The sequence below is a fragment of the Macaca mulatta genome, chromosome 7 (assembly GCF_049350105.2).
Source record: "Macaca mulatta isolate MMU2019108-1 chromosome 7, T2T-MMU8v2.0, whole genome shotgun sequence".
Taxonomy (NCBI): domain Eukaryota; kingdom Metazoa; phylum Chordata; class Mammalia; order Primates; family Cercopithecidae; genus Macaca; species Macaca mulatta.
Genome location: NC_133412.1, coordinates 54,851,414 through 54,876,730, shown reverse-complemented (window position 1 = coordinate 54,876,730; position 25,317 = coordinate 54,851,414). Strand labels below are relative to the sequence as shown.

General features: G+C 37.0%; 1 protein-coding gene across 28 annotated transcripts in view; it reads left to right on the top strand.

Moving 5' to 3' along the window:
* The window catches only part of SCAPER (S-phase cyclin A associated protein in the ER), a 568,707-nt gene that overhangs the window by 163,381 nt on the left and 380,009 nt on the right, over positions 1–25,317 (top strand). For all 28 annotated transcript variants that reach the window (XM_077939992.1, XM_077939989.1, XM_077939985.1 and 25 more), the window contains 2 exons: positions 14,000–14,155; positions 19,421–19,563. In XM_077939992.1, coding sequence (XP_077796118.1) covers positions 14,000–14,155; positions 19,421–19,563 — 299 coding nt within the window. The remainder of the gene's footprint in view (positions 1–13,999; positions 14,156–19,420; positions 19,564–25,317) is intronic.

Below are 25,317 nucleotides of genomic sequence, written 5' to 3'. Positions count from 1 at the left end.
TTTGCAGGAACTAATATAGCAGAGCTCACCCCTTTCCCCTGAGGGCATTAATCTATTCATGAGGGATCTGTTCCCATGACCCAAACACTTCCCATTAGGCCTCTACCTCCAACATTGGCAATTAATGTTTCACATATTGATTACATATATATATATTTTTTGAGACGGAGTCCCACTCTGTTGCCAGGCTAGAGTGCAGTGGTGTGATCTTGGCTCACTGCAGCCTATACCTCCTGGGTTCAAGCGATTCTCCTGCCTCAGCCTACCAAGTAGCTGGGAGTACAGGTGCACGCTACCACACCAGCTAAGGTTTGTATTTTTAGTAGATACAAGGTTTCACCATTTTGACCAGGATGGTCTTGATCTCTTGACCTCGTGATCTGCCCGCCTCGGTCTCCCAAAGTGCTGGGATTACAGGTGAGAGCAACCACGCCCGGCCAGATCACATATTTCAACATGTGGTTTGAAGGGACAGACAGCCAAACCATAGCAGTCTGTATGTCTGTCTTTATGCCAATACCACACTATTTTGATTACTGTAGCTTTTTAGTAAGCTTTGAAATGGAACCATGAGTCCTCCAATTTTGTTATCCCTATCCCCACAGAACATGATGTACCAATGAAATGCACCTTGCAATTCCATGTGAATTGAGGTTTGGTTTTTCATATCTGCAAAAAAGCCCATTGGCATTGTGTTAGGGATTACGTATCTTTATATCCCTTTGAGTAGTATTATCGTCTTAATATTAGTCTTCCAATTTATGAACATGGAATTTCTTTCTATTTATTTGTCTTCTTTAATTTCTTTCAGCATTGTTTTGTTTTCAACATACAAGTATTTTACTGCTTTGTTTTAATTTATTCGTAAGTATTCTTTTGGATGCAATTATAAATGATATTGTTATCTTAATTTCATTTTTGATTATTCATTGCAAATGTGTAACATATAATCAATTTTTATGTATTGATCTTATGTCTTATAATCTTGTTTGAACTCCTTCATTAGTTTTAATAGCTTTTTAGTGAATTCTTTAGGAGTTTTCATAAACAAGATCACATAATCTGCAAATATAGTTAGTTTTGCTTTTGCTTTCCAGTTGGATGTCTTTGATTTCTTTTTCTTGTTTAATTGCTCTGGCTAGAACCTATAGTATATTGTTGAATAGAAGTAGTGAGACTACACATCCGTAGTAGTCTTGATCAGCAGGTGGTTGAATCTGTGAATGCAGAGCATCAACTGTAAGGGACTTCAGCATCTGCATTTTGGTATCCGTAGTGGATCCTGGAATCAATCTCCAATGGATACTGAGGGACAACTATATGTCCTTTATCGGGTCAAGGAAGTTCATTTTTATTCATCGTTTGTTGAATGTTTTTATTATGAAGGGATATTGGATTTTGTCAAATGCTGCTTCTCCATCTATTGCTGTTACACTATATTTTTTGTCCTTGTTCTATTGATATGGTGTATTACATTAATTGAATTTAGGTATTTCATATATTTGTCCAATTTTGTTAGTTGTTTAAAGTGCAAGGGTAAATCTCATCCTGTTACTTATGGCTGGAAGTGGAATTTCTGATGTATGTGTTATTAGTATTTGTATCTGTTTATTTTCGAGCAACAGTCTGTAGGTAGATTATTGATGATCATAAAGGCAGAATTAAATCCAGATCTTTCTGGTTCCAAAGGTTCTGATTTTACCACTGTACTTATTACTTTAGTATTCTCATTTTGTGATATTTTACCATATGACTTATATACATTTTGACTTGTCTAATTGCTTAATATACTTACTTTCAATATGATTTTATTAAGCCAAAGTGACTCTTTTAAGCAAATTAACCTAATTGTTTGTCACAGTTTAAATAATTTCCATAGAAATGGATGGTCAACTCCCTGGTATCTTTACATGAGGATATCAGCTACCATTTATAGTACTTTTAATTCTTTTTCTTAAAATTCCAACTTCTATTTTGGATACGCGGGGTACATGTGCAGGTTTGTTCCATGGATATATTGCACCCAAGTAATGAGCATAGTACTCAATAGGTAGGTTTGTTTTGTTTTGTTTCGTTTTTTGAGATGGAGTCTCGCTCTGTTGCCCAGGCTGCAGTGCAGTGGCGCGATCTTGGCTCACTGACACAGCTGCCTCCTGGGTTCAAGTGATTCTTCCGCCTCAGCCTCCCAAGTAGCGGTGATTACAAGCACAGGCCACCATGCCTGGCTAATTTTTTTTCTTTTTTTTTAGTAGACATGAGGTTTCACCATTTTGGCCAGACTGGTCTTGAACTCCTAACCTCAGGTGATCTACCCACGTTAGACTGCCAAAGTGCTGGAATTACAGGCCAATAAGTAGTTTTTAATCCTTCTCTCTCTTCCCTCTCCACCTCTAGTAGTCTGCAGTATCTATTGTTCCCATGTTTATGTCCATATGTGCTTATTGTTTAGCTCCCACTTACAAATGAGAAAATTGTCCTTTGGTTTACTGTTGCATTAATTCAATTAGGATTATGACCTTCAGTTCCATCCATGTTGTTGCAAAGGATACAGTTTCATTCTTTTTTTGGTTGCATAGTATTCCATGGTGTATATGCACCACATTTTTTTAATCCAGTCTATTGATGGGCACTATCAGTGGACTCCTGGGTTGATTCCATGTCTTTGCTATTGTGAATAGCATGGCAGTGAACATACGACTGCATGTGTCTTTTTGGTATAATAATTTGCTTTCCAATGGATAGATCCCCAGTAATGGAATTGCTGGGTCAAATGGTAGTTGTGTTTTAAGTTCTTTGAGAAATTGCCATACTGCCTTCCACAGTGGCTGAACTAATTTACATTCCCACCAACAGTGTATAAGCATTCCCCTTCTCTGTAGCCTTGCCAGCATCTCTTGTTTTTTAACTTTTTAATGATAGCCATTCTGACTGGTGTGAGATGGCATCTCATTGTGATTTTGATTTGTATTTATCTGATGCTTAGTGATGCTAAGAATTTTTTCATGTTAATTGGACACTTGTATGTCTTTTGAGAAATGTCAGTTCATGTCTTTTGCTCATTTTTAAAAATGAGGTTGTTTTTTGCTTGTTGATTTAAGTTCCTTATAGATCCTGGATATTAGACTGTGTTAGATACATTGTTTACAAATATTGTTTCCCATTCTGTAGGTTGTCTGTTTACTCTGTTGAATGTTTCTTTGGCTGTGCAGAAGATTTTTAGCTTAATTAGGGCCTACTTGTCAACTTTTGTTTTTGTTCCAATTACTTTTGGAGATACTGCCTTGTCAAGCAGATGTCAAGAAGGGTATTTCCTAGGTTTTCTTCTAGGATTTTAATAGTTTGAGGCCTTACATTTAAATCTTTAATCCATCTTAAGTCAATTTTTATATGTAGTTAAAAATAAGGGTCTAGTTTTGTCATTCTGCATGTAATTAACCAGTTATTCTAGTACCATTTATTGAAGGAGTACTTTTCCCATTGCTTGTTTTTGTTGGCCTTGTTGGAGATCAGATGGTTGGAGGTGTGCAGCTTTATTTCTGAATTTTCTGTTCTGTTCCATTGGTCTGTGTGTCTGTTTTGTACCAGTACCATGCTGTTCTGTTTACTGTAGCCTTGTGGCATAGTTTGAAGTCGAGTAATGTGATGCCTCAAGCTTTGTTCCTTTTGCTTACTATTGCTTTGGCTATTGGGGCTCTTTTTTGATTCCATACGAATTTTAGAATAGTTTTTTTTTTTTTTTTTTCTAATTTTGTGAAGAATGCCATTGTGGTTTGATAGGATAGCATCAAATCTATAAATTGCTTATGGCCATTTTAATGATACTGATTCTTCTAATACAGTGCATGGGATGTTTTTCTGTTTGTGTCATCTCTGATTTTTTTCAGCAGTGTTTTGTCATTCTCCTTGTTGAGTTCTTCCACCTCTTTGGTTAGCTGTATTTTCCTGGGTATGCCATTTTCTTTGACTATTTTATGTTATTGTGTTCTTGATTTGACTCTCTGCCTGGGCATTATTGGTATATAGAAATGCTACTGATTTTTGTACATTGATTTTTATATCCTGAATCCTTGCCAGAATAGCTTATCAGTTCCAGTAGCCTTTTGGCAGAATAATTAATGGTAAGTGAATTAAGAGTCTGTACTAAAATTCTTGCTAATATGAAATACTGTTTTAAAACCTTGCTACCACTTGCTCACCTATTGGTGCTCTTAATTGTCACCATTTTCAGTTCAATAAACTGAAATCCTGTCTGGACATGTATTCCATTTCTACAAAGAAAATAGGCACTGTATTTTTTTTTTCTTATTCAAAAGTATTTTTTATTATCATAGTGAAGACTGAAGTCTCTTGAGTTAGACAAATTTGAATTTAGGTTCTCACTCTACCACTTAGTAGCTGAATAGCCTTAGGTATTATTTTACCTCTCTGAGCCTATTTGTTCATCTTTAAAATGGGAATAATTTTACCCACATCTCAATTACTGTAAGTATTAAGTTAGATTATGCATGTTGTGAAGCAGTTAATGTCATCTTTGGTGTAACAAAAGCACTTAGTAAAACATTAGAATTATAGAAGAAATATTCTACTACTTAATTTTTTCTGAAGTCTCTCATGTATTTCTGTTGTTCTGTTACTAACCAAAAAGTATTAATAATCCAGTGATTTTTTTTAAATTTAAATTTTACCATACGAGTACTTTCCTTGAGAACATGTACCATTTTAGACCTGTTACATGCTCAAGATGATTTTTTTCCATGTATGCTTTCTCTGAGTCCTTGGGGTAAATTAATGGCCATTTCAAATCCTTTAGTTCTTTCTTAGGTAGGTAGATGGTTGAAAATAAATTAGCAAGTACTCAGTTGATGGTGATTAATATTGCAGCCTGAGTTATTCAGAACCTGATTTTATATTAGATCATAGTCCATTATTTAATAGTCTAATATTGACTTTCATTTTTAGTTTCTTAATGGCTTATTGACTCATTTTCAGTTGCAACATGTCTAGTAATAATTACCATTTATTTTTCTTTCTTTTTTTTTTTTTTTTTGAGGAAAAGACACCTGTTTCTTATTGCTTGTGCTGTGGGTCCTATTTTTGTCCTCTTTGCTGCTCTTGGAATTTTTTTATCAGTTAAATTCTTGTCCTTTGCTTTATTACTCGAGATTGCCTACTTTTGTACACCTGTTGTATAGATTACCTATTTTGTATTTTTTGTAAATCCCCGAATTTCTGAGAAATAGTGGTCTGAGCTTGTTTCTACTACCTCATCACCCACGTCTTCCTTAATTCCTTATATCATTTTCCCCTTTCTGCAACTGTATTTACCTTTGAGAATATTTCTGTTTTCACTGAGTTTAAAAGACTTTTCTGAGTCACTTCATATGAACACCATCAGGCACCTTTTTCTAGAAAACTTCTGTACTATCTTAATTTTCTCTCTACTCTCTAACCAATCCGTCACTGTTTTCCCTTCTTTATTTTGTCAGTTAAATGTAACTGAAAAATGAAGTTTCACTTCACTTACTCTTCTTCTTTAGTATCACAGTCACTACCATTGCTTCAGCTGTCTTCTCTGCAGTGATTTCTAAATCTGAATCTTTAGCCCTACTTTCAACTGAGCTGTAGACTCAGTTGCCTCTTGTTTGGTGCTTGTATCCAGTGGAACTCATCAGCTCACCATCTCCTTTATCCCAAACCAACTTTACTGAAGTCCATATTTCAGATAATGATAATAATAGCTAGTCACCCATTCACCTAGATTTGGAAAACTTGTATTCATTTACTTCATTTCGCTTTTCTTTTTAATCTCTTTTTGACAACTTTTTGTGTATAAGCCAGAAAGATAAGCTAATTTTTTCTGACATCTTCTTTGGAGTCATATGTGGTCATATGTAGTTAGAGAACCTGCAGTTCTCTAACTTTATAGGCACCTGCATTTTCCATTGCGGCTTCCACCGGTTTACTTTTATCTCCCTCCTAAATATTTACAGTTGATATTCTTCCCTTTTGCTCCTCCTCCCTCCAAATTAATCTTTTTGGAGGGTATTGTAATGCCTGTCAGTCCAAAAATCTTGAGGGACTTTTCATGGTCTTCAAGCCTAAGTATAAATACATTACTCTAGATTTCTTTAATATTATGTTGTATTTAAAATAGTGGCCATATTTTTATTTTAAAAGTGATTCATTTTTATTTTGAAGAGTTTAAGCAATATAGCAAAGGAAACTCAATCCCATCCTCAGAGATAGCCACCATTAACATTAGGTAGACACTGTTTCAGACATTTTCCTGTTGTTATATTCAGATTGCATGAGTGGATAATCATAAAATAGAATTATTCTATATATGATACTTCTTAGTAAGATGTAGTAATCTTTATTTTAGTTCCATTTTAAGGGAAGGAGATGAAGTAGAAGTAAAATTGAGGGAATTCTTGAATTTGTCGTATTTGTTTATCACAAGAAGAATTCATTCTCATGTGAATTTTTTGAGATAATATTAGGAAACGTATTGAGAGTTTGGAGTTGTATTTATCCAATTTCATTTTAATTTCTGAACATTTTTAGGGAAACCTTGCTGAAAAGAGATGAGAAAATTATCACTCGTATATCATCCTAATCTTTCCACAATAATTATTCATAGGTTTATTATTTTTCTCTTGTTAAAGTTTATCAAATTTACATTTTCCTCTGTAACTTTAAGTTCCTCAGTTTAGTTTTCCTTGTATATATAAATCAACTCATTGTTTACCAGTTCTTCATTTGAGTTGTTTTGTCTTTTGGTTTGCTGGATTTTATTAAGAAAAAAACTTTTTTTCTAGGAAAAGCTCATATATGCTCTGTTCCTTGAGTTCTTGCATATTTTAGGCCTGTGGCATTTCTATCTGAATTATATCTTGGTTCGAGATCATATTTATGATTCACAGTATCTCTCCTTCAGAACTTCGTAGACATTATTGTATTATCTTAATTATTTCTGTAGGGAAGCCTGAATCCACACTGATTTTTCTTTCTTGTAGGTGACTTACATTTACTGCGTGGAAGCTTGAAAAATTATTGTTCTTTCTTAATGTTTTATGATTTAATAAGGATATTCTTGATGGTGATGTTCTGAGTCAATGTTTTATGAAGTAATGTAAGCTCTCTTAATCTTTAAACATTTCCTGTATTTTATGTTGGAATATTTTCTGTTGCCTTTCTTAACTACATAGATCCTATTTATCTTTATCTTTATATTAGGTCATTTTGCTATGTTCTCTATATTCAAGGCTTATTATCCATTCATCTTCACTGTAAAAATCTACAATAACTGTGATTATCAAAAGTTTTTCCTCTAGAAGTAATTTCTTTGTTTTAATAGAGACAGGGTCTCACTCTGTCACCCAGGCTGGAGTGCAGTGGCATGATCATAGTTCACTACAGCCTTGAACTCCTGGTCTCAAGTGATCTTACTGAGTCAGCCTTTTGAGTGGCTGGGACTATAGGCATGTGCCACAAAATTTGACTTATTTTTTAAATTTGTTGTAGAGATGGAGGTCTTGCTATGTTGCCCAGGCTGGTCTCGAACTCCTGGCCACAAGTGATCCTCCTGCTTTGGCCTCCCATAGCATTGGGATTACAGATGTGAGCAGCTGTGCTTGGCCCATTATTTGGAGTTGGTTTTTACAATATCCTTGTTCTGTTCCATGCGTTTTCTAATTTAAGTAATTCTGTGATAGTGTTACTTTTGTGCTCTGTTTGTTTCCTTAGCTCACTAATCACCTTTATCAAATAAGGCAGTAGTTCTCCCTTAATTGCAGTTTTGGTCTTTGTGGTTTCAGCTACCTTAGTCAATCACAGTCCAAAAATACTAAATGGAAAATCTAGAAATAAACAATTCATAAGTTTCAGATTGTGTACCGTTGTGAGTACCATGATGAAATCTTGTATAGTCATGTCCCGGACATAAATCATTCCTTTGTCCAGTATATCCATGCTGTATATGCTATCTGATCATTAGTGTGTTAGTAGCCATCTTGGTTATCAGATGGCGTGTCATGGTATCATAGTGCTTGTGTTCAAGTAACCCTTATTTTATTTAATGGTCCCAAAGCACAAGAAGAGTGGTGCTAGCAATTTGGATATGCCAGACAGAAATTGTAAAGTGCTTCCTTTAAATGAAAGAATGAAAGTTCTCAACTTACTAAGGAAAGGAAAGAAATCTTATGCTGAGGTTACTGAAATCTGTGGTAAGAATGAATCTTCTATTTGTGACATTTGAAGAAGGTAAAATAAATTTGTACAATGTACGTCATCATCCCTCAGTATCTGTGGAGGATTGGTTTCAGGGCCTCTTGAAAGATACAAAAATTCATGGTTGCTCAAGTCCCATGTATAGTAAAATGGTATAGTATTTGCATATAACCTATGCACATCTTCCTGTATACTTTAAATCACCTCTGGATTACTTATACCGAATACAATGTAAATACTGTGTAATAGTTATTGTACTGTATTATCTAGGGATTGAAGACAAGAAAAAATGTCTATACAGGCATGCATTGTTTTATTCTGCTTCACTTTATTGGGCTTCAAAGATACTGAGTTTTTAAAAATTGAATGTTTGTGTCAATCCTGCATCAAGCAAGTCTTTATTTTTGCCATTTTTTCCAACAACATGTGCTCACTTCATGTCTCTGTGTTATACTTTGGTGATTCTTATAATATTTTAGATTTTTCAATTATTATATTTATTATGGTGATCTGTGGTAAGTGATCTTTGGAGTTACCATTATAATTGTTTTGGGGTGTCATGAGCTACACTCGTATGTGACAGCAAACTTAATTGATAAATGTTTCGTGTGTTCTGACTGCTCCACTGACCTGGCCATTCCCCCATTTCTTATCCTTAGTCCTCCTTATTTCCTGAGACATAACAGTATTGAAATTAGGCTAATTGGTTAATTAATTGATAACCACACAGTGGCCTCTTAAGTCTTCAAGTGAAGAGTTTTACATCTTTCACTTTAAATAAAAAACTAGAAATGATAAAGCTTATTGAGGAAGACTTGTCAAAAACTGAGCTAGAGCCTGTGCAACTTAGCAAGACCCCATCTTTACCAAAACATTTAAAAAATTAGCCAGATGTGGTGGCGCATGCTTATCGTCTCAGCCACTCAGTAGGCTGAAGTGAACGAGTCACTTGAGCTCAGGAGTGTGAGGTTGCAGTGAGCCACTGCACTCCAGCCTGGGTGACAGAGTGATACCCAGTCTTGAAAAACAAAAAGAACAAAATAAAGCTGGGATAAACTGAAAGCTAGGCCTCTTGTACTAGTCAGTCAAGTTGTAAATGCAAAGGAAAAGTTTTGAGAAAGATTAAATGTGTTACTTCAGTGAACATATGAATGATAAGAAAGCACAACAGCTTATTGCTGGTATGGCGAAAGTTCGAGTGGTCTGGATAGAAGATCAAACCAGCAGCAATATTCTGTTAAGCCAAAGTCTAATCCAGAGTAAGATCCCGACTACTTCCAATTCTGTGAAGTCTGAGAAAGGTATGGAAGCTGCAGAAGAAATGTTTGAAGCTAGTAGAGGTTGATTCTGGAGGTTTGAGGAAGGAAGCCATCTCAATAACATAAAAGAGCAAGGTAAGGCAACAAATGCTGACATAGAAGCTGAAGGAAGATCTAGCTAAGATAATTGATGAAGAGTGCTGCACCAAACAAGAGATTTGCAGTGCAGATGAAACAAACTTCTCTTGGAAGAGGATGCCATCTAGGACTTTCATAGCTATAGAGAATTTAGAGCTTGACTTCAAATCTTCAAAGTCAAGGCTGACTCACTAGGAGCTAATGCAGCTGGCAACTTCAAGTTGAAGCCAGTGCTCATTAACCATTTTGAAAATCCTAGGCCCTTTAAGAATTAGGCTAAATCTATTCTGTCTGTACTCTATAAATGGAACAACAAAGCCAGCATGACAGCACATCTGTTTATAGCATTGTTTACTGAATATTTTAAGTCTACTGTTGAGACCTCCAACTCAGAAAAGAAGACTCTTCTAACAATTTTACTGCTTACTGACATTGCACTGGTTACTTAAGAGCCCTGATGGAGAGAGTACAAGGAGATGAATGGTGTTTTCGTGTCTGCTAATGTAACATCCTTTCTGCAGTCCATGGATCAAGGAGTAATTTCAACTTTCAAATCTTAGTTTTTAAGAAATACATTTTATAAAGCTATAGCTGCCATAGATAGTGATTCCTCTGATGGATCTTGGCAAAGGAAATTAAGACTTTCTGGAAAGGACTCACCATTTTAGATGGCATTAAGAACATTGGTGATTCATGGAAGTCAAAATATCAACATTAACAGAAATTTGAAAGACATTGATTCCAACTCTCACAAATGATTTTTGGTGGTTCAAGAGTACAGTTAAGGAAGTAACTGCAAATGTGGTAAAAACAGCAAGAGTATGAGAATTAGAAGTGAGCCTGGAGATGTGACTGAATTGCTGCAGTCTTATGACAAAAATTAAATAAATGAGGAGTTACTTCTTGAAGAACTTGTTTGGAGATTCTAGCAGGGGAACACAGCTACTCATATTCCTTGACCAAAAACCGGTCCTCCTCTATCAGGGATGGTCATCCTCTTTGACCGAGCATGCAGCTTTGGGAGGGACGCACCTGGAGCGGTGAGGGAGTAAGGGGACACCCGCTTAGCCAGCCAGATCAACTGAATCAACCCTGGCGATCAAGGGGGTGACAGATGTCGCAGCCAGATCGCCCTCATATCCAAGTTACTTCTTAAGAATGAGCAAATAATGTGATTTCTTGAGATGGAATCTACTGGTGAACACACTGTGAACATTGTTGAAATAACAAATTATTTAGAATAGTCCATAAAATTAATTGATAAAGCAATAGCAGGATTTTGAGGGCATTGACTCCAATTTTGAAAGAAACTCTACTATGGGTGAAACACTATCAAACAGCATCACATAGTACAGAGAAATCTTTGAGGAAAGGAAGAGTCCATTAATGTGGCACACTTTGTTGTTGTCTTATTTTAAGAAATTGCCTTTACTTTAAGAAATTGCCACTTCAGCCTTCAGCAACCACCACCCTGATCAGTCAGCAGCCATCAACATTAAGGCAAGACTCTCCACCAGAAAAAAAGATTATAACTTGCTGATGGCTCAGATGTTCATTAGCATTTTTTAGAAAAAGTGTTTTAGAATTAAGGTGTATGCATTGTTTATTTAGACATAATGCTGTTGCACAATTAATAGGCCATAGTATCGTGTAAAAATAACTTTTATATGCACTGGGAAATTTGATAATTCATGTGACTTCCTTTATTGTGATACTCAGTTTATTGTGGTGGGCTGGAACCAAATTTGTAATATCTTTGAGGTATGCCTGTACATGTTCAGTACAAACACAGTCACCCATTAAAAAAACATTTTTTATCTATAGTTGGTTGAATCCATGGATGCAGAACCCACAGATATGGAGGGCTGACTATATAGGTACTGTCTGTGATTTGAGGCATCCACTGGGGGTCTTGGAATGTATTCCCTGTGGATAAGGAGGTACTACTGTATGTTGTTTTGTTGTCTTTCCTTTGCTTCTTTAAATTCATGATTTTGTCAAATTCTTCAGTGTTACCAAGTTTGTGTAATGAATTTTCTGCTGTTTCTTAGGTTATTTTCTTATCTTTCTTTTTTTTTTTTTTTTGAGGCAGAGTCTCCTCTATTGCCTAGGCTGGAGTGCAGTGGCACAATCTTAGCTCACTGCAACCTGCATCTCGCAAGTTCAAGTGATTCTCCTGCCTCAGCCTCCGGAGTAGCTGGGATTACAGGCACACACTGCCACGCCCGGCTAATTTTTTTTTTTTTGTATTTTAGTAGAGACGGGGTTTCATCATGTTGCCCAGGCTGGTCTCGAACTCCTGTGCTCAGGCAATCTGCCCGTCTTGGCCTCCCAAAGTACTGGGATTACAGGTGTGAGCCACCGCACCCGGCCACAAGTTATTATTTTCTTCCAAATTGTTGCTGTTCTTTTAAATGAGACAGGGTCTCACTCTGTTGCCCAAATTGGAGTTTAGTGGCGCGATCGTGGCTCACTGCAGCCTCCAACTCCTGGGTTCAAGCAATCCTCCCACCTCAGCCTCCCAAGTAACCAGGACTATAGTTGCATGCCACCACACCTTGCTCTCTCTATGTATGTAAAATAGAGATGGTCACTCTACATTGCTCAGACTGATCTTGAACTCCTGGGCTCAAGCAGTCCTCCCCCACTTCCCTCCTAAAGTGCTGGGATTACAGGCATGAGCCACTGCACACTGCCAAGATTGTGTTGTTTAATCTGACTTTTGCATACTCTTTCCCTTGTAAGTTTTATTTTATTGTAAAAATTTTGCTTAGTGCATTAGGACCCATTACTTTTTCTTTCATTTTGATTATGTTTAATATGTGTGCTCTGATATAGTCTGAATAAATTTTCTTTGAGCATACTTGTGTATCTTGGGTTTTTTGTTTTTTGTTTTTAATTGAGATGGAGTCTTGCTCTGTCGCCCAGGCTGGAGTGCAGCGGCGCAATCTTGGCTCACTGCAATACCCACCTCCCGGGTTCAAGCAATTCTCTGCCTCAGCCTCCTGAGTAGCTGGGATTACAGGCGCCTGCCACCACGTCCGGCTAATTTTTGTATATTTAATAGAGATGTGTTTCACCATCTTGACCAGGCTAATCTTGCACTCCTGACCTCACGATCCACCCTCCTCAGCCTCCCAAAGTGCTGGGATTACAGGTGTAACCACCACTCCTGGCCTATCTTGTATTTTGAGTACTTTCAGTACAGTTTGAAGGATGTTTCTGTGCTTAATCTGCTTATTAAAGTGCTTATAAAAGTGGTATCATGGCATGGAATTTGGGAAAGCTTAGTTGGATCTGTATTCAAACTTGTCTCAGATTTATAAAATATCTTAACATAGGTTTTATTCCATCCAGCATGGATTCCTGTAGTCTGTGGCTGTCAAAGACGGTTGTCTCTAGTGTTCGCTTTCCTCCTTCACTCTACCATTTTAACTGTAGCATGCCCTTCCTCTGGCTTTCAAGAATGAGAGGGTTGATCCTACCTGATTTTTGAACATTATCATTAGCTCTTCTTTACTCATAATATCTGTACTTTCTAGCAAAACTTGACTATTAAGAATCAATATATGTGAAGTTAAGAATGCAATGTATAGTTCAGTACCTTGTATCTAATTGTCACTCATTCAATATATGTTGAAGAAAAGTAATTTGTTGTTTATTTTACATTTTGTCCTCTCAAACTCATTAGAATAATGTGAGCATACCTATTTCAATGTTTGTGTAATTCGTATAGTGGCAAATTACAATGTTATTAAGTAGAACTTTGTAAGATGGTCTCTATAAGAATTTAGAATTGTTTCTTCACTTAAAAATATTTTCAGTGGCAGACCTCTAAATTACTTCTTTCTAAGGCCTGTGGATTTTTTATACACACTGGATTATTTTCCATTTTGAGGTAAATATTGAAAGAAAAGACCCATAGTACCTCATTTTTTTGTTCCATGCCTTACCATTGGTTCAAGTTATTATATAAAGACTGTTGTTAGATTTCTTCTTCTTCTTTTTTTTGATATAGAGTCTTGCTCTGTCACCCAGGCTGGAGTGCGGTGGTGCGATCTTGGCTCACTGCAATCTCTGGCTCCTGGGTTCCAGCAGTTCTCCTGCCTCTGCCTCTCGAGTAGCTGGGATTACAGGTGCCTGCCACCATGCCCGGCTAATTTCTTTTTTTTAGTAGAGATGGGGTTTCACCATATTGGCTAGGCTGGTCTTGAACTCCTGACCTCAGGTGATCTGCCGTTCTTGGCCTCCCAAAGTGCTGGAATTACAGGCGTGAGCCACTGTGCCCAGCCTGACTGTTGTGAGATTTCTTATTTTTGTAATGTGCCCTAGAGTTAACTTGATCTGAACCTTACTTTCTTTGTTTTTTAAAGGTAAATGAAATTGCCTTTATAAATACCCTTGAAGCCCAGAATAAACGTCATGATGTTTTATCAAAATTGAAGGAATATGAACAGAGGCTTAATGAGCTACAGGAAGAGCGTCAGAGAAGACAGGAAGAAAAGCAAGCACGTGATGAAGCTGTGCAGGTAGGATATTATTCAGCAAACATTGATTGAGCACCTGTCATATTTTAGACTTAAAGCTAGTTGCTGAGGACCCAAAATGGAGTAATCTAGTGTTTGTTCCCAAAGGTGCATGGTTCAATATAGCACTCGAGAAACATAAAGTCTGATTTCTAAAAGATAGTGTGTTATCCTTCAGTTACGGTCATCAGTTCTTTCATCAGTAGACTGTAATCATAGCAATAGAATCGTCAACTTCATCTAGGTGAAGGATTAAACTGTTCTGGACAGATTACTATCTATTCTTTTCTAATCAGGCTGGGCAGGAATATAGTCCTGTCCCAACAATAAAAACAAAGGTTGTTTTTGAATCAGTATATATAGGCTCAAACAATTTTTTTGCCTATGAGGAGGCAAATTTAGGTTAATTTTTATGCCTAAGATAATGGGCATCTGTTATTTTTTAGTATCATCAGATACCATAATTAGATTTTAACCTCTGCAGCAAACCCTACATTTGCAAGATGGGGAAAAGGTTAAAGCATACACTATCCTGCTGTTTATAATCTATTTTAGATCTCCCTCAGTAAAATGCCTTGCCCATAGTCTTTAAAGGCCTGACATATTTTTTTATGTAGAGAACAAATTTTGCAATATTTAAATAAAAATTCACACATGCTGTATTTATTGTGACTAATGTTTATTTGTTCCTTCAGTGATCATTTCATTGAGTTACTGCAAGTCATGTGTTAGGCTCGAAGATATGAAAAGTATACAGCCGTGTTCTCAGTGGGGAGACGTGTATGTACATAAACAAGATTAGGAAAAATGCTGTGCTAAAGGCATTGTCAGTAGCACAAAGAAGAACACCTTATTTATATAGAGAGCAGAGGGAACATGAAAAAGTCCAGAAAAGTTTCCAGGTAGAGATGACATGTTTACTAAGTTTTCAAAAATGAAACATACAAATGATAAGTTGTATGGGAGGGCATTTCATGCACAAGGGGATATGAGGAAGGAGTACATGTAGAGTTAGGGAGGAGGTCATGAAAAGCTTTGTAGGTATTTTTAAAAATTACGAGTTGTGTTTCATGCTTCTTGTTATCGGTGATTTTAGTAAATTATTAATACATTTTTAAGTTCATTGATCACTTTTTGCTATTTGTGGGCATTAACAGGTATTCCCATATTCATCCTCATCTCTATTTTATTTGAGTCCAATGTACTATTTTAATCAATGCAAAGCTAGCTTCATGTTTAAAAACACAGAATGCTCCCGTTAGAGAAACTAGCCTTTCCTTTCCAAGAAGCAGTAAAAATTTTCGTATTTATCATTTATAAGCTATTTATCTATTAACTTATATTCTTAAATGAATAAAAAAATTTGAGTGTTTAATTTGAATCGTTAACATTATTTATCCTGTTTATTTATCCTGCTTCTCTACAGGATAAATGCTATAAATGTCTATAGGGAAACAGAAATACAGACAGATAAAAATAATTATGGTTTGTAAATTATGTGTTACTTTAATAACTAATAATTCAGACATATAAATAAGACATTTTTGCCTTTATAGCAAATAATAAATTACAGTTTAATTTGAAAGAGTATAATTAGAGTATGTACAAGGTACAAAGGTACTACAGAGGAGGGAATAATTAGCTCGGTTGGTGGAAATAGAATATCAGGGAAAGTTCTCTGGAAAAGGTAACTTCTTAGCTGTTTTTTTGGGGTAAATATATGAGTAGTATTGTATATTTTAAAATAGACATCTTTGATTCCTTTCTCTGCATTTTGCAGATTTGAAATATAACAGTTATCTTTCATTTAAAAATGTTGATTCTCAGTTCACAATTTGTAACATTCATTAAAACTTCAAGGAAAGCAGTTTACTAAACTAGTAGGGAATTTCCTCCACCAACCAACACTTTTAAGAATTGTTTTGGCTCTTCAGAATTTTTTTTTTGTTTTTAAAAGTGCTGAAATTTCCTATGGATTTAATTTCAATGAAAAATTTTAAACCTGTCTACATATGCTTGAGATATACTGAGACAGATAGAAAAATCCACCGGTAGATAACATATATAACATTAAAATTTTAAAAATGTGTAGTCATTACATGCTGTACAGGCACTAGTGCCATGTATTCTGTAAATACAATAATAGTCAGATCCTAACCTAATACAGAATTTCAGAGACCCTCCATACATTTTATTTTTACTCTTTTTTTTTTTTTTTTTTTTTTTGAGACGGAGTCTCGCTCTGTCGCCCAGGCTGGAGTGCAGTGGCGCGATCTCGGCTCACTGCAAGCTCCGCCTCCCGGGTTCACGCCATTCTCCTGCCTCAGCCTCCCGAGTAGCTGGGACTACAGGCGCCCACAACCGCGCCCGGCTAATTTTTTGTATTTTTAGTAGAGACAGGGTTTCACCGTGGTCTCGATCTCCTGACCTTGCGATCCGCCCGCCTCGGCCTCCCAAAGTGCTGGGATTACAGGCGTGAGCCACTGCGCCCGGCCCTATTTTTACTCTTGAAACATTCCCATGGACTATTAAAGGCAATGTGATTCTCATTTCTTGTAAGTAAAATATCAAGTGCTGCCATCATATGTTCTCAGGTTGCTGTTATTGTTATGTATATTACTAATTATAGGCATAAAGAGGAGCTACGGAATCCTTTCTTAGGCTGCCTTAAACACCTCCCTGGCTAAGATATGTAGGGGTCTGAGAGGTTCTTCTGTAGGCTTAAGAATTAGTTATATTTCTAATTCCTTTGCTGTAGGTTTTAGTTCTTTCCTTGTGGGTATATAGATTCATAATGTATGTGATTTTATAAAGTCATGCTTCATTTATTAAACAGATATTTAGGAATCCCTACCTTGTGCAAGGTGTTTTGTGGGGTACAAAGTTTCCTGTCTTTATGGAACTGAAATTTCAGATTGGGAAATGGTAACTGAATTTTAGTAATTTTACTCATTAGCTGTATGGCTACCAATTCTCTTTTCAAGTTATTAAAAATGAAAATTAATAGGTTAGGTAACTTTTTACATCCAGTTATCTCTTTTCATACAATGTTGGAGTTGGTCTGATATCCATTAAAATGATCAGCAAGTTGACATTATGTTTACAAGTCTACACTTGGCTACATTGCACATACCTGAAGTAATTATTTTTACATAATATATATTTTATAAGATCAATTTAGGATTTAAAAAATTGCCTCCCTCAGGCCTTTGGTCTTATATTAATAAAATATGAAATGAAAAATTCTGCTTTAATTCTTTGTATTTAATGCCTAAGCTCTTTGTATTTTGTTGTGAAGCATGTGTTTTCAGATATAATATGGAATTTTTAAACTTCAGAAAAATTGGACTATAAGAGGAATTTTTTTTGTTCACTTTTTTTTAATGGAGAAAATTTTCTGTGCCAGATTTGAATTTTAGTCTTAAGAGTTTTTGGCCAAACAAGTTTCCACATATTCTTGATTAGTAATGAGAAATAGCTACAACTATTTCATGAATAATATGCTCAGACAGTAAAGGATATATTTTAAAATCTAATTGCATGACTCCAACAGTCTGCAGTGTGCCTGTTATGTCCTCCTGAAATCAGGGCATTTCCTTCCAATTTCCAGTTTACCCTCTTCCTATACTACCCACCCCCTCAAAAAAAAGAAGGAAATAGAGATCCTTTTGGCTATTTTTAAAAGACTTTCTTTCTCTGGGGCAGATAGAGCTTGTTGTGGAGATGAAGTTACTATTGTGAGCTCAGTTAACTATTGGAAATGTTCAGATCTCTCTTCTGTGTTCCCTGAACAGAAATTGCGTTATTTTTTTTTTTCTGCTGTCCTTTACTGAGCCCTTACTATGGCTAAACTCTATGCTGAGAACTTACCTGTAATCAATAATTTACATCTCACAATCAACTGAGGCTCTTTAAGGTGAAGTACCTTGCCCAAAATTATGTAAGTAGTAGGTACTAGAGCCTAGATCAATGTATTCCATTAATTATAAAGGAGAGGCCAGCGAGAGGTTGTGTGTGCTGTCTGGAGAATGGGTATGGATTCAGAGAAACATATCAATAACATGAGGAACATGTTAGTGACAGATATTTCATGAAGTTACCCAGTTTTGATGATTTATCTTCTGGCTTGATGATGATAATGATGATAATTATTGAGAATTTTATATATGCCAGGCTCTATGGTAAGTGCTTTTCATATATTAGCTCATCTGTACTTTATAATATCATAAGAAATGCATATTATTATTTATCTTCTAGAAAACTAAGGCATAGAGATTGTAACTAAGTAGCCCAGAGTCACTGTGCTAGTGAATAATGGGGTAAGGAAACAAAACCAGGGAATCTGACCCAATATCCACTCTTATACACTCTATGCTCTATTATGTTACCTCTTTCTCCTTCTCACAAGCTGTCTTAATTCCATCATGAAAGCTTAGTTCAGAAATAAAATCTATTAACTATGGTTTTTTCATCATATTCAGGTATTTCTATAGCCATATATTAACACAAGGCTTTAGAAGTGATTAATCAGAAAACATATATTAAGTTCTGTATTAGAGTTCTCTAGAGGTATAGAACTAATAGGATATATATGTGTGTGTGTGTGTATACATATATATATGAGTTTATTAAGTATTAACTCATACAATCACAAGGTCCCACGACAGTGTCTGCAAACTGAGGAGTAAGGAGAGCCAGTCCAAGTTCCGAAACTGAAGAACTTGGAATCTGATGTTTGAGGGCAGGAAGCATCCAGCACAGGAAAAAGATGTAGGCTGGTAGGCTAGACCAGTCTCTGTTTTCATGTTTTTCTGCCTGCTTTATATTCTAGCCTTGTTGGCAGCTGATTAGATTGTGCCCACCCAGATTAAGGGTGGATCTGCCTTTCCTAGCTCACTGACTCAAGTGTTCATCTCGTTTGGCAACACTCTCACAGACGCACCCAGAATCAATACTTTGTATCCTTCAATCCAATCAAGTTCACACTCAGTATTAACCATCACAAGTTCCCACAAAACAAATATAACATAGTGTTTGCATCAAAAGGCAATTATTTTCTTAATCATGTGTAACACTGGTAAATGACTTTCAGAAACCAGATATCATTGCTATTTGATATTTGTTTAAACTTTAAGAAGCAGAGTACCTAGTGGCAAGCCCATCTTTCTACTTGGCTTGAACATGTAAGTTTGGTGAAAGGTATATTACTTTGAATCATTTTTATTTTACACATAACTCTAATATTGGAAAAAATATTTCTAACATTAGGAACGCAAGAGAGCTCTAGAGGCAGAACGGCAGGCCCGTGTAGAAGAATTGTTAATGAAGAGGAAAGAACAAGAAGCCCGAATTGAACAACAGAGGCAAGAAAAGGAAAAAGCCCGTGAGGATGCAGCCCGGGAAAGAGCTAGGTACCTCATTTGCTATCTTGATGAACATTTTGCACTGAGTGAGTATTCAAGTTGAGGTCTTAAAGCCATTTACTGTCATGTAGGGTTTTTTGTTTTTTTTTGAGATGAGGTTTTGCGATGTTGAGCAGGTTGACCTTGAACTCTCTGACTCAAGTGATCCTCCCATCTCACCCTCCTGAGTAGCTTGGACTACAGGTGTGTACCACCACACTCAGATCAAAAAATACGTAATTTGATTCTGGATAGCTTCAGCAAAAGGGACTTTTGGGGAAGATGCTGAGGGCATAAGTAATAGAAGGTTAGAGGACCAGGTTTGGAAATGTTCTGTCAGACATCAAAGGCTAGATCACAAGAGCCCCAGCAGTGGATTTTTTTTTTTTTTTTTTTGATGAAAATAGTCTGGTTGCCAATAATCATGTTGCCACTCTGATTATAATGTATGACCTTCAACTATCCCTTAGTTTTAATCACTTGTGTAAGATTTAAAGACACAGGAAAAAACATGTAATTGGCCAAGACTAAGTCCCTTTTATTGGTGTGAACCTTACTGACATGATATTTTGTGACTTCTAAATTATAGCGAAGTTGGTAGGTGTGAAAAGATAGCTCTTTGTGGTTTTAATTTACTTTTCTACTTGTCCCTGATTAATAATTAGGCTGAGCAACTTCTCACATGTTTATGAGCTATTCGGGGTTTTTTAATGCAAAGTGCTTATTCAAATTTTTGTTCATTTCTGTATTAGGGTCTTTTTTTTATCTTATTGATGTTTAGGGATTATCGTTACTAGTTACTAAGTCTTTGTCAGTTACATATATTGCAAATATACCCATAGGTTGTGTCTTACCTTTTTTCTTTTTTGTGATGTCTTTTGATTAATGTAACTCTTGACTGCAGTGTAGTAGAACTGAACAAACTAAATTTATGCCTTTCGGTCTTATTTATGAAACCGTTTTCTATCCTAAGTCATAAGACATTCTTCAAAATTTTATAGTTTTATCTTTAATGGTCTTTATCTATCTGCAATTGATTTTATTGTGTATTTTGAGGTAGGAGTCTTACTTCATTTTCTCCATGTGGATACCTAATTATTCTAACATGCTTTATTGAAAAATGCATTTTTTTCCTACTGATCTGCAAGGCTTTCTAACATAAGCCAAGTTTTTATATATGTGTGGGTCTGCTTGTGGACTCTTATGTTCTGGTCCAGTGATCACTTTTTTTGTCATCTGCCTTAGTTATCAAAGCTTTATAATAATTGTTGGTGTCTGAACTATCCTTCACCTTATTTTTTATTAGGACTGTCTTGGCCCTATTTCACATCTGTGTTAGTTTTAGAATCAGCTTGCTCAGTTCTATATTTAAAAAGAAACTATAAAATTTTGATTGGAATTGCATTGTCTCTCTAAATTCAGGTGTTAAGATTGATATTTTTATGGTGAATATTTTAATTTATGAGCATGCTACTAAATGTTTTTCTACTGATTTAGGTCTTTCAAAACATCTTTATATCAGGTATATAATTTTTTTTCTATAAAGGATTTTTGTGTACTTTTTTATTGTGGCAAAAAATATAAATAACATGGAATTTATAATTTTAATCATTTTTAAGTTTACAGTTCAGTGGCATTAAGTACATAGACATTTTTGTGAAACTATTACTACCATCTGTACCCAGAAATTTTTTTCAGTTTCCGAGACTGAAATACTGTATCTAATAAGTAATAACTCCCCATTCTCTCTATTCCGCACCGCCACACTCCCATTTGCCTCTGACAATCGTCATGCTACTTTATGTTTCTATGAATTTGACTGCTTTAGGGATCTTATATAAGTGGAATCGTACAGCATTTGTCCTTTAGTGACTTATCCTAATGTCTTCAAGTTTCATCCATGTTGTAGCATGTGTCAGGATTTTCTTCCTTTTTAAGACTGAATAGAATGGGCATGGGGGGCGGAGCAAGATGGCCGAATAGGAACAGCTCCAGTCTCCAACTCCCAGTGCGAGCGACACAGAAGACAGGTGATTTCTGCATTTTCAACTGAGGTACTGGGTTTATCTCACTAGGGAGTGCCTGACAATCAGGGCTGGTCAGCTGCTGCAGCCGGACCAGCGAGAGCTGACGCAGGTGAGAGCATCGCCTCACCTGGGAAGCACAAGGGGGAAGGGAATCCCTTTTCCTAGCCAGGGGAACTGAGACACAAAACACCTGGAAAATCGGGTAACTGCCACCCCAATAATGCGCTCTACCAAAGATCTTAGCAAACGGGCACACCAGGAGACTATATCCCACACCTGGCCGGGAGGGTCCCACGCACAGCAGTCTGCGATCTCGGGGCAAGGCAGCAGCGAGGCTGGGGGAGGGGCGCCCACCATTGCTGAGGCTTAAGTAGATAAACAAAGCGGCTGGGAAGCTCCAACTGGGTGGAGCTCACAGCAGCTCAAGGAGTCCTGCCTGTCTCTGTAGACTCCACCTCTGGGGACAGGGCACAGCTAAACAACAACAACAACAACAACAAAAAGCAGCTGAAACCTCTGCAGACGCAAACGACTCTGACAGCTTTGAAGTGAGCAGTGGATCTCCCAGCACGGAGGTTGAGATCTGAGAACGGACAGACTACCTGCTCAAGTGGGTCCCTGACCCCTGAGTAGCCTAACTGGGAGACATCCCCCACTAGGGGCAGACCGACACCCCACACCTCACACGGTGGAGTACACCCCTGAGAGGAAGCTTCCATAGCAAGAATCAGACAGGTATACTCGCTGTTCAGCAATATTCTATCTTCTGCAGCCTCTGCTGCTGATACCCAGGCAAACAGGGTGTGGAGTGGACCTCAAGCAATCTCTAACAGACTGACAGCTGAGGGTCCTGACTGTTAGAAGGAAAACTAACAAACAGGAAGGACACCCACACCAAAACCCCATCAGTACGTCACCATCATCAAAGACCAGAGGCAGATAAAACCACAAAGATGGGGAAAAAGCAGGGCAGAAAAGCTGGAAATTCAAAAAATAAGAGCGCATCTCCCCCTGCAAAGGAGCGCAGCTCATTGCCAGCAACGAATCAAAGCTGGACGGAGAATGACTTTGACTAGATGAAAGAAGGCTCCAGTCCATAAAACTTCTCAGCGCTAAAGGAGGAATTACGCACCCAGCGCAAAATAACTAAAAATCTTGAAAAAAGAGTGGAAGAATTGATAACCAGAATAATTAATGCAGAGAAGGCCATAAACGAACTGACAGAAGTGAAAACCATGACACGAGAAATACGTGACAAATGCACAAGCTTCAGTAACCGACTCGATCAACTGGAAGAAAGAGTATCAGCGATTGAGGATCAAATGAATGAAATGAAGCAAGAAGAGAAACCAAAAGAACAAAGAAGAAAAAGAAATGAACAAAGCCTGCAAGAAGTATGGGATTATGTAAAAAGACCAAATCTACGTCTGATTGGGGTGCCTGAAAGTGAGGGGGAAAATGGAACCAAGTTGGAAAACACTCTTCAGGATATCATCCAGGAGAACTTCCCCAACCTAGTAGGGCAGGCCAACATTCAAATCCAAGAAATACAGAGAACGCCACAAAGATACTCCTCGAGAAGAGCAACTCCAAGACACATAATTGCCAGATTCACCAAAGTTGAAATGAAGGAAAAAATCTTAAGGGCAGCCAGAGAGAAAGGTCGGGTTACCCACAAAGGGAAGCCCATCAGACTAACAGCAGATCTCTTGGCAGAAACTCTCCAAGCCAGAAGAGAGTGGGGGCCAATATTCAACATTCTTAAAGAAAAGAATTTTCAACCCAGAATTTCATATCCAGCCAAACTAAGTTTCATAAGTGAAGGAGAAATAAAATCCTTTACAGATAAGCAAATGCTTAGAGATGTTGTCAACACTAGGCCTGCCTTACAAGAGACCCTGAAGGAAGCACTAAACATGGAAAGGAACAACTGGTACCAGCCATTGCAAAAACATGCCAAAATGTAAAGACCATCGAGGCTAGGAAGAAACTGCATCAACTAGCGAGCAAAATAACCAGTTAATATCATAATGGCAGGATCAAGTTCACACATAACAATCTTAACCTTAAATGTAAATGGACTAAATGCTCCAATTAAAAGACACAGACTGGCAAACTGGATAAAGAGTCAAGACCCATCAGTTTGCTGTATTCAGGAGACCCATCTGACATGCAGAGACATACATAGGCTCAAAATAAAGGGATGGAGGAAGGTCTACCAAGCAAATGGAGAACAAAAAAAAGCAGGGGTTGCAATACTAGTCTCTGATAAAACAGACTTTAAACCAAAGATCAAAAGAGACAAAGAAGGCCATTACATAATGGTAAAGGGATCAATTCAACAAGAAGAGCTAACTATCCTAAATATATATGCACCCAATACAGGAGCACCCAGATTCATAAAGCAAGTCCTTAAAGACTTACAAAGAGACTTAGACTCCCATACAATAATAATGGGAGACTTCAACACCCCACTGTCAACATTAGACAGATCAACGAGACAGAAAGTTAACAAGGATATCCAGGAATTGAACTCATCTCTGCAGCAAGCAGACCTAATAGACATCTACAGAACTCTCCACCCCAAATCAACAGAATATACATTCTACTCAGCACCACATCACACTTATTCTAAAATTGACCACATAATTGGAAGTAAAGCACTCCTCAGCAAATGTACAAGAGCAGAAATTATAACAAACTGTCTCTCAGACCACAGTGCAATCAAACTAGAACTCAGGACTAAGAAACTCAATCAAAACCGCTCAACTACATGGAAACTGAATAACCTGCTCCTGAATGACTACTGGGTACATAACGAAATGAAGGCAGAAATAAAGATGTTCTTTGAAACCAATGAGAACAAAGATACAACATACTGGAATCTCTGGGACACATTTAAAGCAGTGTGTAAAGGGAAATTTATAGCACTAAATGCCCACAAGAGAAAGCTGGAAAGATCTAAAATTGACACTCTAACATCACAATGAAAAGAACTAGAGAAGCAAGAGCAAACGCATTCAAAAGCTAGCAGAAGGCAAGAAATAACTTAAGATCAGAGCAGAACTGAAGGAGATAGAGACACAAAAAATCCTCCAAAAAATCAATGAATCCAGGAGTTGGTTTTTTGAAAAGATCAACAAAATTGATAGACCACTAGCAAGACTAATAAAGAAGAAAAGAGAGAAGAATCAAATAGATGCAATAAAAAATGATAAAGGGGTTATCACCACCGACTCCACAGAAATACAAACTACCATCAGAATACTATAAACACCTCTACACAAATAAACTAGAAAATCTAGAAGAAATGGATAATTTCCTGGACGCTTACAACTCTCCCAAGACTAAACCAGGAAGAAGCTGAATCCCTGAATAGACCAATAGCAGGCTCTGAAATTGAGGCAATAATTAATAGCCTACCAACCAAAAAAAGTCCAGGACCAGATGGATTCACAGCTGAATTCTACCAGAGGTACAAGGAGGATCTGGTACCATTCCTTCTGAAACTATTCCAATCAATAGAAAAAGAGGGAATCCTCCCTAACTCATTTTATGAGGCCAACATCATCCGGATACCAAAGCCTGGCAGAGACACAACAAAAAAAGAGAATTTTAGACCAATATTCCTGATGAACATCGATGCAAAAATCCTCAATAAAATACTGGCAAACCGGATCCAGCAACACATCAAAAAGCTTATCCACCATGATCAAGTGGGCTTCATCCCTGGGAT